The 13,020-nt window shown below is 41.4% G+C and overlaps 1 protein-coding gene across 1 annotated transcript in view; it reads left to right on the top strand.

Moving 5' to 3' along the window:
* Positions 1–13,020, top strand: part of PCLO (piccolo presynaptic cytomatrix protein) — a 351,707-nt gene that overhangs the window by 98,937 nt on the left and 239,750 nt on the right. The window contains exon 4 of the mRNA XM_029615912.1: positions 5,137–5,218. Coding sequence (XP_029471772.1) covers positions 5,137–5,218 — 82 coding nt within the window. The remainder of the gene's footprint in view (positions 1–5,136; positions 5,219–13,020) is intronic.

Genomic DNA, 13,020 nt, shown 5'->3' with positions numbered 1-13,020 from the left:
TTTCTCGGAAAAGGAAGATAAACATTGGAATGCCCCGGGGATCTGCACTGGGACTTTTTAATATATTTTAACATATATATTTTTTATATATTAATAAATAACCTGGAAAACAGAATGAGTGAGGTGATCAAATTTTTAGATGACAAAATAATTCTCAGTTGTTAAATCATAAGCGGATTGTGAATAATTGCAGGAGGACCTTGCAAGACTGGGAGACTGGGCATCCAAATGGCAGATGAAATTTAATATGGATAAGTGCAAAGATATACACATGGGGAAAAAGTAATCCATATTTATATGGCCAAAATGATAAAGGGGATGGAACGGCTCTCCTAAGAGGAAAGGCTAAAGAGGTTAGGGCTGTTCAGCTTGGAGAAATGACAGATGGCAGGGGTTGTGATAGAGGTCTATTAAATCATGAGAGGACTAGAATGGGTAAACGTAAATCAGTTATTTACTCTTGCAGATAATAAAAGGACTAGGGGGCACTCCATGAAGTTAGCATGTGGCACATTTAAAACAAATCAGAGAAAATTGTTTTTCACTCAACTCACAATTAAGCTTTGGAATTCATTGCCAGAGGATATGATTAGGGCAGTTAGTGTAGCTGGGTTTAAAAAAGGTTGGATAAGTTCCTAGAGGAGAAGTCCATTAACTGCTATTAATCAAGTTGACTGAGGGAATAGCCACTGCTTGTTGCCAGCTTTAGTAGCCTGGGATTTATTTAATGTTTGGGTACTTGCCAGGTACTTGTAGCATGGATTACCCACTATTAGAAATAGGATGTTGGGCTTGATGGACCTGAATTGTGACCCAGTATGGCAAATTCTTATTTCTTTTTAAGACTTTACGTATGCATTTATAAATGTTAACAAGTTAAACAAACTTGACGAGAAAGTACAAAAAGATCATAATATACAATAGGAAAATAAGTTGAAGAAAAATAGGATCTCAAGGACTCTATCAGACCACAATAGTTGAGAAATCCAATTCAAAATAAGAGAGGAACACGAACCAATCAGAAGAGCACTAAGGGAGCGAATCTCCATAATATATAAGCACGCTATGCCATGAAGACTATTGACTAGCAACTGAGGGTACAGAATCCTGTCCACATCTCTCATTAAGAAAGGTAAATTTTAATTAAGACTCGCACACAGGCATCCATATGCGTGCGGTTCTCGGTGCGCGTGTCAACGCATGCATGTTATAAAATTTGCTACCAGCACGTACATGCACACTCGATTTTATATCAGCCCCCACCCAGCTCGCCTATTTTTCGGGAACCCTTTCTTCTTCGTATATCGGGAGATATGCGCATGGCTGCGTGCATTTGGATATCCCCGCGGCACACGTACGCGCTGCCCAGCCACATGCTTATCTCCTGGGTTTCACGCACACAGGGCTTTTAAAATTAGCCCTTTAATTGGGAAGGGTCAAAGAAGACATATTTAACAACACACTTACAAGGAAAAAAAACAACTAAAACAAAGCCCCCAACTTCAAAACAGCTGGACGAATCAATAAAAAGTGTTTCCTCTTAGACTGGGTGACTTTAGCTACATCTGGAAACATACGAATTTTAAGCCCTAAAAAGTAAATATCTCTTTTGCGGAAAAACATCTTCAAAATAAAATCTCGATCAGAGTCTAAAGCAAAAGTTACAAGTAATGTAAAGGGTACAACTTCTTCATCCACCAATCGTTCAAGAAATGAAGAAAGATGTGAAGAATCAAATGGACCAGCAGCAACAGAATCATCTCTCTTTTGAGTGTCTTTCCAATTCACCAGAACATAATAAGTTATTGATACAGGAGGAAGCAAACTTTCTACGATAGTTAAATTTTCAATGAAGTATTTATGTACAGGAGTAATCAGCTTTTTCTTTGGAAAATTAATAATCCTGATATTCTGATGACAAACAACATTTTCAAGATTGTCAATCTTATTTTGTAGATACAGGTGCCCAGAAGAAACAACTTTGACAGACTTTTGCAAAGCTGTCTCCTTGATCTCCCAGGAATCCACTCTTGATGAAATTTCAAGCAATTGAGAATATGAAGCTTGAACTGAATTAGATAAATCTCATTGCTGTATAACAAACTGAGCAACCTGAGTAGAAAGATTAGGTATAGCTTCCCAAATAATTTCCAGATTGATGCTGGAGGGTTTAACAAAAGGAGTAAACAGTACCTCTTTGAAGACAGTCCCTTCCATTGGGGTTGTAGAGGAAAGAGAAGTGGGCAAGGATTCAGCTCCATGCACACAAGAGCGAGAAGCTCCACAGCCCTGCTCTGCCATTCGGGCACCTCCCAACGCCAACACAGCTGGCATTTTTTAGGTCATTCAGTTGTAGCGGAGGCAAAATGCTCCCATCAGCAATGGCCATAGGGGGCCCGGGTTCGGAGGTATTCGGCATGGCTCTTCAGTTAAAAATGAATCAAAGTCTGGGACTGCCACTGACAGACCTCTGCTTGACGAATAGTCCAAAGCCAGCTCAACAGAGTATAAAGCAAGATCCTGGCTCAGGAGAATGTGTTTATCCATCGGGTCGGTTGGAGTAGAGGTTTCAGATACTTCTGAAAACACTCTTGCTTTGCCCTCTCTCTTACCCATAGCAAGAGGCAAAAATGTAAGCATAAGGCAAAACTTTCAGAAAATAGTAAGAGGGGATCGACGGAGCAACTTCCCTTAGTGTACGGCCATCTTGGATATCCTTTCTAATTCTTATGTTTTTAGTTTCCATATTAGGAGTTATCTCCAGGAAGAAGATCTTGATGTCATCATGGACAATACTTTGGAGTGGTGGTCAAAAAAAGCAAACAGAATGTTAATTATTATTAGGAATGGGATGGAGAATAAAATAAAGAGTGCCAAAATACCTCTGTATTGCTCCATAGTGAGACCACACCTAGAATACTGTATTTAATTCCGGTTGCCACATCTTAAAAGAAATATAGTCAAACTAGAAAAGGTACAGAGAAAGGCAATTAAAATGATAAAGAGGATGGAATGAGTCTCCTGTGAAGAAAGGCTGCAATGGTGTTACTTGTCCCTTCCAGGGAGACCATGCTGGTTAATTTTGGAGCGACAGCTCTTGTGTGAACAGAATTTAGAATTGGCATGGCAGGCATTGGGTTCAAGAGTGTAGGTTTCTGAAAGCTGGGCTGGATCTGGGAGCTGGGTTTTCTTCTCCAGAAGGAAGTTTAGGTTTTTGCTGGCTGCATTTTCTTGTGTCTTCAAACTCTAAGGTTTATCTGAGAGCTGGCTTGGAGGCAGCACAAATTGGACGAGCTCTGTTTGGAGGTAGATACCCAAGGATACACTGACATTTCCACCAGGTTGGGTTAATAGAGCCACACGCCAAACATCTAGGAAAAAGCAGAACATTTTTTTCCATGCATTTGACGCATTAACAATATGCTGGGGTCTGAAGAGGAATTTCGGAGCAGCCTCGGAGGGAACGGAGAAAGCCATCAGGGCTTTCCTAGGGCTCGGCGCGTGCAAGGAGCACTAGTGTGCACCCCTTTGCGCGCGCCGACCCTGGATTTTATAACATGCGCACGGCTGCGAGTGCATGTTATAAAATTGGGCATACATTTGTGCGTGCCGGGTAGCGTGCACAAATGTACCCCAAGCGTAGGTTTAAAAATCCGGCCCTAAGTCAACTTAATTAATAGCAGTTAATGGACTTCTCCAATAATTTATCCAAACCTTTTTTAAACCCAGCTACACTAACTGCACTAACCACATCCTCTGGCAATAAATCCAGAGTTTAATTAAGCTCTGGAATTTGTTGCCAGAGGATATGTTTAGGGCAGTTAATGCTGAGTGAAAAAGAACTTTCTCCGATTAGTTTTAAATGTGCCCCATGCTAACTTCATGGAATGGCCCCTAGTCTTTCTACTATCCGAAAGAGTAAATAACCGATTCACATCTACCTGTTCTAGACCTCTCATGATTTTAAACACCTCTATCATATCCCCCCTCAGCCGTCTCTTCTCCAAGCTGAAACGTCCTAACCTCTTTAGTCTTTCCTCATAGGGGAGCTGTTCCATTCCCTTTATCATTTTGGTTGCCCTTCTCTGTAAATTCTCCATCGCAATTATATCTTTTTTGAGATGTGGCGACCAGAATTGTACACAGTATTCAAGGTGCAGTCTCACCTATGTTCTTATATTCCTGTTGTCTATTTTGTGTGTAAATTTTAGCAGGTGCAGCTTGTGCTGGAGAGTTTGCTAAGATCATTTTCAATGCATATTAAATCTGCTTTAAAGGTCGATATAGTGTATGTGCACATTTGCCACATTACAAAATAACCCCTGGTCTGGGTAATTTTCAGAAGGATGCACCTTCTGAAGCATCTTCTAAAAATCAGCTGCAGAGTTTGAAATAGGATTTTGAGTGCACTTTTCCCTGCTCTCATGGTGGGCACCAGAATTTCAGTTTGTGAAGGTCTGCACATAAGTGTGCATACAGAAAGTTAAAACTTGTTTGGGAGCAGTTATAACTTCCTGCACATGTGTCCAGATAGAGATGCACACAACCCAGGAATTTTCAAAGCTCATAAGTCTGCTTTGAAAATTCTAAAATTGTACCCACAGACCTTAGCCATGCCAGGCTCCTGAAAATTACACCCCCCACTACCCTATCTCTAGTACCACCATAGAAATGACAGGTAGTAGGTACTGTGTGCAAATAAAAACAATTCCTGAAATGAGAACCCAAAGCAGCTGTCAACAGCATTTACTATGGCATGAGATGGTCTTTCTATAAATATAATATTGCATGACTACTGAAACCAGTGATTTCTACATGAATGAAACTGTGTACGTCATTCAGCACTAAGGGATATTGCTGATATTATACAAGACGTCACATCCAATTCAGCTGTCCTAGCACCAGATTCCAACAGAGGCAGCCTATCCCTGGCAGCACATCAGCAATAGTCACCCCATAATCAGTGTATGGAAGTGGCCTGAGAGCAGCTGGGAGAGGATGAATGCTATGCACCTTTCAAACTGTGTAATGAGAATCCTGAATCTAAACACTGCTCATTTATTAAGAATTTGTCATTTTGCCTTTCATAGTTTTAACATGCCTATGATCTGTCTTTTGTAATATCAACTCCTACAGATGAATGGAAAACCTGTACATTACATCTTCCCTCACACGAGAATCAGACTACATAGAGACCCAAAGGATCACACCGTGTCAGGTAAAAGCAGCCTTCTCGCTTCTGAATATATCCATGTGCTGTTGTAAATATTATTATTAAGCTCTGGAATTTATTACCCGAGAATGGTGATAAAAGCTGTTAGTGAAGCTGAATTTAAAAAGGTCAGGCATACAAAATCGGTGGAGAAGATCCAAAACACAGTGGGCCTGATTTTAAAAAACATTTACACATTTAAAAATGGGTTTTACACATGTAAATGCACTTTATGCATGTAAGTGGGCTTTTGAAAATTGCTACAATATATGCCATTGAATTGTCCCCGTCAGTATATTTTACGCAGGTAAATGGCTTTTGAAAATTGCTACAATAGTAGTTACATTTTCATATGTAAATCCTTTTGAAAATTACCCCCTACATAAGTAGAAGTTGAAGAGTTAGGGAACACAATTTAATGTTCACAAATTAAAGCTGTTCCAAAAAGGCTTTATTAAAGTCTTACGTGAATGATTTCAGTATTAACAAGTAAACTGGCGGTCCCCCATCTCGAGCCGCATTTCCAAAAACTGCATCGGGAGGGACCAATCAGAAACCAGTGTTGCACACACATTGCTCTGTGAGTGTTCCGCTTAATTCTGTGAAAGCATTTTGCCTGTTAAGTCCCTGACCTCTGATTGGTCCCTCCCGATGCAGGTTTTTGAAATGCGGCCCGTGATGGGGGACCGCCAACGTACTGGTTAATAAACTTAATATTGAAATCATTCACATAAGACTTTAATGAAGCCTTTCTGGAACAGCTTTAATTTGTGGACATTAAATTATGTTCCCTAACTCTTCGGCCAACTCTTTACGTACAGGGACCTATAATTTGGAATTCCTTGCCAGGATGTGCAAAACTGGAACTAGGCCATTGAAATTTAGGAAACGTTTTCCAACTAGCATTTGAGACATGAAGGTACTATAAAGACGACGTGATGATTTAAAGCAGTTTGAGAATGGTCTAGTGAGCAATGGTTTATTAAATTTGGGGTTCTAATGTATGTATTGTTTTTAACTTTTTAATTTTATGTGTTGCACTTGTTGATATTTTAATTGGAAACCACCTAGAAATGTTGATGGGCAGTTAATACATTTTTAAAAGAAAGAACAAATAATGTCATTCTTTGTCAGGGATCTATATCTGATCCTTCCCACTGCATCCAGGTAGATTCTAATATTTATAGAATTAGTTTTTCTTGGTCAGTGATCTTGACATCTCCTATCTCGCTGTGAGGTTGTGGCTCCCGTATATTCAAGTTGCTGTGTCTGTCGCTGCTGGTGCTCTACAAAGATCTTCTCCATGATGAGGAAGGAGGGAGAGACAAAGGGAAGGGGGAAGGGGAGACACTGGGCAGGAGGTGGAGGAGGAGAGGCTGCTGCTGACCAGGGGCTTAGTAAGGAAGAGCATGGTTTGTTCTGTGGTTGTGATATAAAAAGATGGATTTTGAAGCTCAATCCCAAGTGGAAATTACAAATAAAATGCCTCCTTACCCCCTCTCCATGGATTGCACCTCCTAATGTGTTCATCCCTAGATAAGAAGCATTCTGCCCAGCTTAAGAATTTTGTCTTTTTATAACTCAATATATTTGCAGTGTATTTACGACTAATTCTGGTATTTGTCTTCCGGTGACAGAAGACACAGACTTGGTCTGGCTGGTTTAGAAAACAGTCACGCTCTCCTTTTGATTGCTGTAGAAAACAAACCATATATCAAACTCAAGTTTTGTTGAGAAGTAATTACTCTGTATCAGGCAGTATCCTTTCCCTTTGCCAGCTAAGGAAATGCCGCTACTACTGAATGTCCGACGTTCACCATAGCATCTAATTATTACTCTATAATTTATTGATTTTGAAAGGTTTGCATCTCTTCCGTCTACTACATCTAGATATTTTGCCTAATGCACATTTTATGCTATAGTCTAAAAATACAAACATTAGATTAATTCACTTTCAAATAGCTGTTACCATCTAAGCTGCAGTTACTATATAAGAATTTATTAAGAATTAGGTCAGGAGTGATTACAGACCTTGGCTTGTTCAACCAGGTTACTATAGAATCTCCCAGTACAGAAGTATGTACAGGATCCTGTAGAATATCACACTGCATGGATAAGTACAGGATCTTACAGAATATTACACTGAAGGAGTATATACAGGATCCTATAGAATATCACACTGAAGGAAATGTACAGGATCCTATAGAATATCACACTGCAAGGATAAGTACAGGATCTTAAAGAATATTACACTGAAGGAGTTTATACAGGATTGCATAGAATGTCGCACTGCAAGAATATGTTCAGGATTCTATTGAATATCACATTGAAGGATAAGTACAGGCTCCTATAGAATATCACACTGAAGGGTAGAGTACACAGGATACACCAGAATTTCCCACTGCAGTTACTTTATATCCTCCTTGTGTATCTTTTGGTCCTAACTGACAGGAAGCAGCAGATAAATGAAATATCTGTTTGACTAAGTGTGAATGTATTCCAGTAGATCCAAGCCCTGCTGTTATTCTGGACATTGTTTATTTACTGATGTCCTAAAGTATGGGGTTTGGGTGTCGTATTATATTGTAAACTTCCTTGTGGGCAAGCATACACACTCCTAATTCTCTCCTGCTGTCCAGAAAAAGGCGATGAAAATGGTGTGGGGTCTGTATCGGAAGACTTATAAGGAGAGGCTAAAAGATCTGAATATATACATGCTGGAAGAGAGGAGGTGCAGGGGATGTATGAAGCAGACCTTCAGATACCTAAAAGATTTCATGATGCACAAACTTCTAACCTTTTCTGTTGGAAAGAAAACAGTAGACCTAGGGGTAGATTTTTTAAAAAAGCGCGATCGCGTACTTTTGTTGGCGCACCAGGCGCAAACAAAAGTACGCTGGATTTTATAAGATCCTGGATCGGCGCGCGTAAGGCTGCCGATTTTGGGCAGCCAGCGCGCGCCGAGCCGCGCAGCCTGCCTCCATTCCTTCCGAGGCCGCTCCGAAATCGGAGCGGCCTCGGAGGGAACTTTCTTTCGCCCTCCCCTCACCTTCCCCTCCCTTCTCCTACCTAACCCACCCCCCCGGCCCTATCTAAACCCCCCCCCCCTACCTTTATCCATGGATTTTCGCCTCCCGGAGGGAGACATAAATCTCAGCGCACCAGCAGCCCGCTGGCGCGCTGAGACCTGACCCGGGGGCGGTTCCGGAGGGCGCGGCCACGCCCCTGGAACGCCCCGAGCCGAAACCACGCCCCCGGGCCTGCCCCCGAAACGCCGCATCCCGCCCCCAAAACTCCGCGTCATTCGGCCCTGCCCCCGACACGCCCCCTAAAAAAAACCCCGGGACTTACGTGCGTCCCGGGGCTCTGTGCGCGCCGGCAGGCCTATGCAAAATAGGCCTGCCAGCGAGCAGGGCTTTTAAAATCCGCCCGCTAATGGTTACGAAATGAAACTCCAGGGGGGACGACTAAGAAACAAATGTCAGGAAATATTTCTTCATGGAGAGGGTGGTGGATGCCTGGAATGTGCATCTGGAGGAGGTTGTGAAAATGAAAACAGTCAAAGAATTCAAAGGGATGCGGGATAAACATTGTGGATCTCTAAAGGCTCGAGGACGGAAATGAAGAAATGCGTGCAGATGGGTTATTTGCTGGAGAAGGCATGGAGATTACTACCCTTAACCAATAAACCTTGATGCTTTTAATGCAACTGCATGGTACATTCCAGTGGGAACGCTGAGAGGAGAGGATCACCTTGCTGGTGGCTGAAAGGAATTTTACTTGGGACATTGTCTTTTTTAAAAGTATTGGGGCAAAGTTAACTATTGGGAATATTATTTAGTGTGTTTGTGTGTTTGTGCCTTTAATAGTCAGGCTGTGAATAAAAAAGTTAGACTGTTTGTATTTTTAGTCAGTCAATAAGGTAGCAGTAGGTTGGCAGTGAATAAATAAACAAGTTAGACTGTTTGTATTTTTAGTCAGTCAATAAGGTAGCAGTAGGTTGGCAGTGAATAAATAAACAAGTTAGACTGTTTGTATTTTTAGTCAGTCAATAAGGTAGCAGTAGGTAGTGTGTTTATTTTTAAAAGTCTGCAGAACTGAGTGTTCTCCAGACTTTTAAAGAACTGAGTTTTTGTATTTAATACTGAGTGCTTGTATTGAAAAAAACAAAAAACCACAAAAAAAAACCCCAACCCAAAAAGTAGCCAGAAGCTAGAAATAAGCTAGGAGCAGTATATACCTAAGTAAAAAAGTTGAATAGTTCAGCTCAGTTACTCACCTTGGAAAGGTGTTGAGGTAGTGTGATTGGGTTTGAATAGGGAGCAACATTTGTTAATCAAGGGAGCAGTGAGTCACTCAGGCTGACTAAATGAAGTTAGACTGTTTGTATTTCCCAACCCTAGCTCATCCCTTAATTTATAGGCAGGTGCCACTTTCACAAACAAAAAAACATCAACAAAAACTTTATTGAGAATTTGATCAGACCCCAGTAGGCCACTACCAGATACATAGTGAATTTACTAATACATTTAAAGGACATTAGACACATTCCTACTCCCATAGCAACCTAAAACTTAACTAGGAACTGATCAAAATTGAGATGAAGGCAGCAGTCCAGCAGCAAGAGGGGGGCTTCCCAGTCTTTTGCATCGAGTGTCACATGTATGATTTTTTACCCACCGGTGAGAAGTTATATATGTGCATGCGATGCAAAGAGCTCCTGGCTCTCAGAGAACGAGTCCGATCTCTGGAGGCTAGAGTGGCAGACCTGGAGGAGCTGAGGCAGACAGAGAGGTATATAGATGAGACCTTCAGGGACATAGTAGTCAAGTCCCAACTTCAGACTGGCAGCCCTGGTGCTGCCTTGGAGGAAGAAGGTCTCATGATGGGGGAGCATCAACCTGGTGTAGCAGGAAAGGATCCTGTAGCAAGGACCTGCTCTCCAGGTGATGCATTGTCCTTTCGCACTGAGGATATCTCCCCAAGGCCTACTGCCCAGGAGGGAAGGGTTAGGTCGGCCGTCATAGTTGGTGATTTGATTATTAGGAATGTAGATAGCTGGGTGGCTGGTGGGCGTGAGGATCGCCTGGTAACATGCCTACCTGGTGCGAAGGTGGCGGACCTCACGCGTCACCTAGATAGGATTTTAGATAGTGCTGGGGAGGAACCGGCTGTCATGGTACATGTGGGCACCAATGACAGGAAAATGTGGGAGGGAGGTTCTGGAAGCCAAATTTAGGCTCTTAGGTAGAAAGCTTAAATCCAGAACCTCCAGGGTAGCATTCTCTGAAATGCTCCCTGTTCCACGCGCAGGTCCCCAGAGGCAGGCAGAGCTCCAGAGTCTCAATGCGTGGATGAGACGATGGTGCAAGGAAGAGGGATTCAGTTTTGTAAGGAACTGGGGAACTTTTGGGGAAGGGGGAGTCTTTTCCGAAGGGATGGGTTCCACCTTAACCAGGGTGGAACCAGACTGCTGGTGCTAACCTTTAAAAAGGAGATAGAGCAGCTTTTAAACTAGAACAAAGGGGAAAACCGACAGTCGCTCAGCAGCGCATGGTTCGGAGAGAGGTATCTTCAAAGGATACTAATGATGCATTAGAATTAGGGCATCCCAACAGTGAGGTTCCAATAATAAGAAAAGTAGTCCAAGTGCCTGTAACTAAAAATTCACCTGAGCTAAAATATTCTAACTTATCCCTATCAATTAAAAAGCAGAATGAAAATACAAACAAAAAACACACTTTGAAATATTTGTATGCTAATGCCAGAAGTCTAAGAAGTAAGATGGGAGAATTAGAATGTATAGCAGTGAATGATGACAGACTTAATTGGCATCTCAGAGACATGGTGGAAGGAGGATAACCAATGGGACAGTGCTATACCGGGGTACAAATTATATCGCAATGACAGAGAGGAGCACCCGGGAGGAGGTGTGGTGCTTTATGTCCAGGATGGCATTGAGTCCAACAGGATAAACAACCTGCAAGAGACTATTTATTTATTTATTTATTTATTTATTTAACGCTTTTCTATACCGACCTTCATGGCTGGAAGACCATATCAGATCAGTTTACATCGAACAGGGTAATAGTAACAAAAAACAGTAAAAATAGTAAAAACCGGGAGAATAAAGTTACATTTAACAAGGTTGGTAAACTTGGAGCTAAATGCACAATTGAATCTTTATGGGTAGAAATACCTTGTGTGTTGGGGAAGAGTAAAGTGATAGGAGTATACTACCATCCCCCTGGCCAAGATGGTGAGACGGACAGTGAAATGCTAAGAGAAATTAAGAAAGCTAACCATATTGGTAGTGCAGCAATAATGGGAGTTTACAATTACCCCAATATTGACTGAGTAAATGTATCATCGGGACATGCTAGAGAGGTAAAGTTCATGGATGGAATAAAAGAGTTTTATGGAGCAATTGGTTTAGGAACCAATGAGAGAGGGAGCAATTTTAGATCTAATTCTCAGTGGAGCACAGGATTTGGTGAGAGAGGTAATGGTGGTGGGGCCGCTTGGCAATAGTGATCATAATATGATCAAATTTGAATTAATGACTGGAAGGGGGCAGTAAGCAAATCCACAGCTCTAGTGCCAAATTTTCAAAAGGGAAACTCTGATAACATGAGAAAAATAGTTAGAAATAAACTGAAAGGAGCAGCTACAAAAGTAAAAAGTGTGCAAGAGGTGTGGACATTGTTAAAATAATACCATCATAGAAGCACAGTCCAGATGTATTCCACACATTAAGAAAGGTGGAAGGAAGGCAAAACGATTACTAGCATGGTTAAAAGGGGAGGTGAAAGAGGCTATTTTAGCCAATAGATCTTCATTCAAAAATTGGAAGAAGGATCCAACAGAAGAAAATAGGATAATACATAAATGTTGGCAAGTTAAATGTAAGACATTGATAAGAGAGAATTTGAAAAGAAGTTGGCCGTAGAGGCAAAAACTCACAGTAAAAACTTTTTAAAATATATCCAAAACAGAAAGCCTGTGAGGGAGTCAGTTGGACCGTTATATGATCGAGGGATTAAAAGGGCACTTAGAGAAGATAAGGCCATCGTGGAAAGATTAAACGATTTATTTGCTTCGGTGTTTACTGAAGAGGATGTTGGGGAGGTACCCGTAATGGAGAAGGTTTTCTTGGGTAATGATTCAGATGGACTGAACCAAATCACGGTGAACCTAGAAGATGTGGTAGGCCTGATTGACAAACTGAAGAGTAGTAAATCACCTGGACTGAATGGTATACACCCCAGAGTTCTGAAGGAACTAAAAAATGAAGTTTCAGATCTATTAGTAAAAATTTGTAACCTAGCATTAAAATCATCCATTGTACCTGAAGACTGGAGGGTGGTTAATATAACCCCAATATTTAAAAAGGGTTTCAGGGGCGATCCGGAAAGTGTTCTATATATCAAAATCACAGAACATATAGAAAGACATGGTTTAATGGAACAAAGTCAGCATGGCTTTACCCAAGGCAAGTCTTGCCTAACAAATCTGCTTCACTTTTTTGAAGGGGTTAATAAACATGTGGATAAAGGTGAACTGGTAGATGTAGTGTACTTGGATTTTCAGAAGGCATTTGACAAAGTTCCTCATGAGAGGCTTCTAGGATAAGTAAAAGGTCATGGGATAGATGGCGATGTCCTTTCGTGGATTACAAACTGGCTAAAAGACAGGAAACAGAGGGTAGGATTAAATGGACAATTTTGTCAGTGGAGAGGAGTGGGCAGTGGAGTGCCTCAGGGATCTGTATTGAGACCTGTGGTTTTCAATATATTTATAAATGATCT

The sequence above is a fragment of the Rhinatrema bivittatum genome, chromosome 9 (assembly GCF_901001135.1).
Source record: "Rhinatrema bivittatum chromosome 9, aRhiBiv1.1, whole genome shotgun sequence".
NCBI lineage: Eukaryota > Metazoa > Chordata > Amphibia > Gymnophiona > Rhinatrematidae > Rhinatrema > Rhinatrema bivittatum.
The sequence above is the reverse complement of the archived record's forward strand: the minus strand, read 5'-3'. Positions and strand labels throughout refer to the sequence as shown.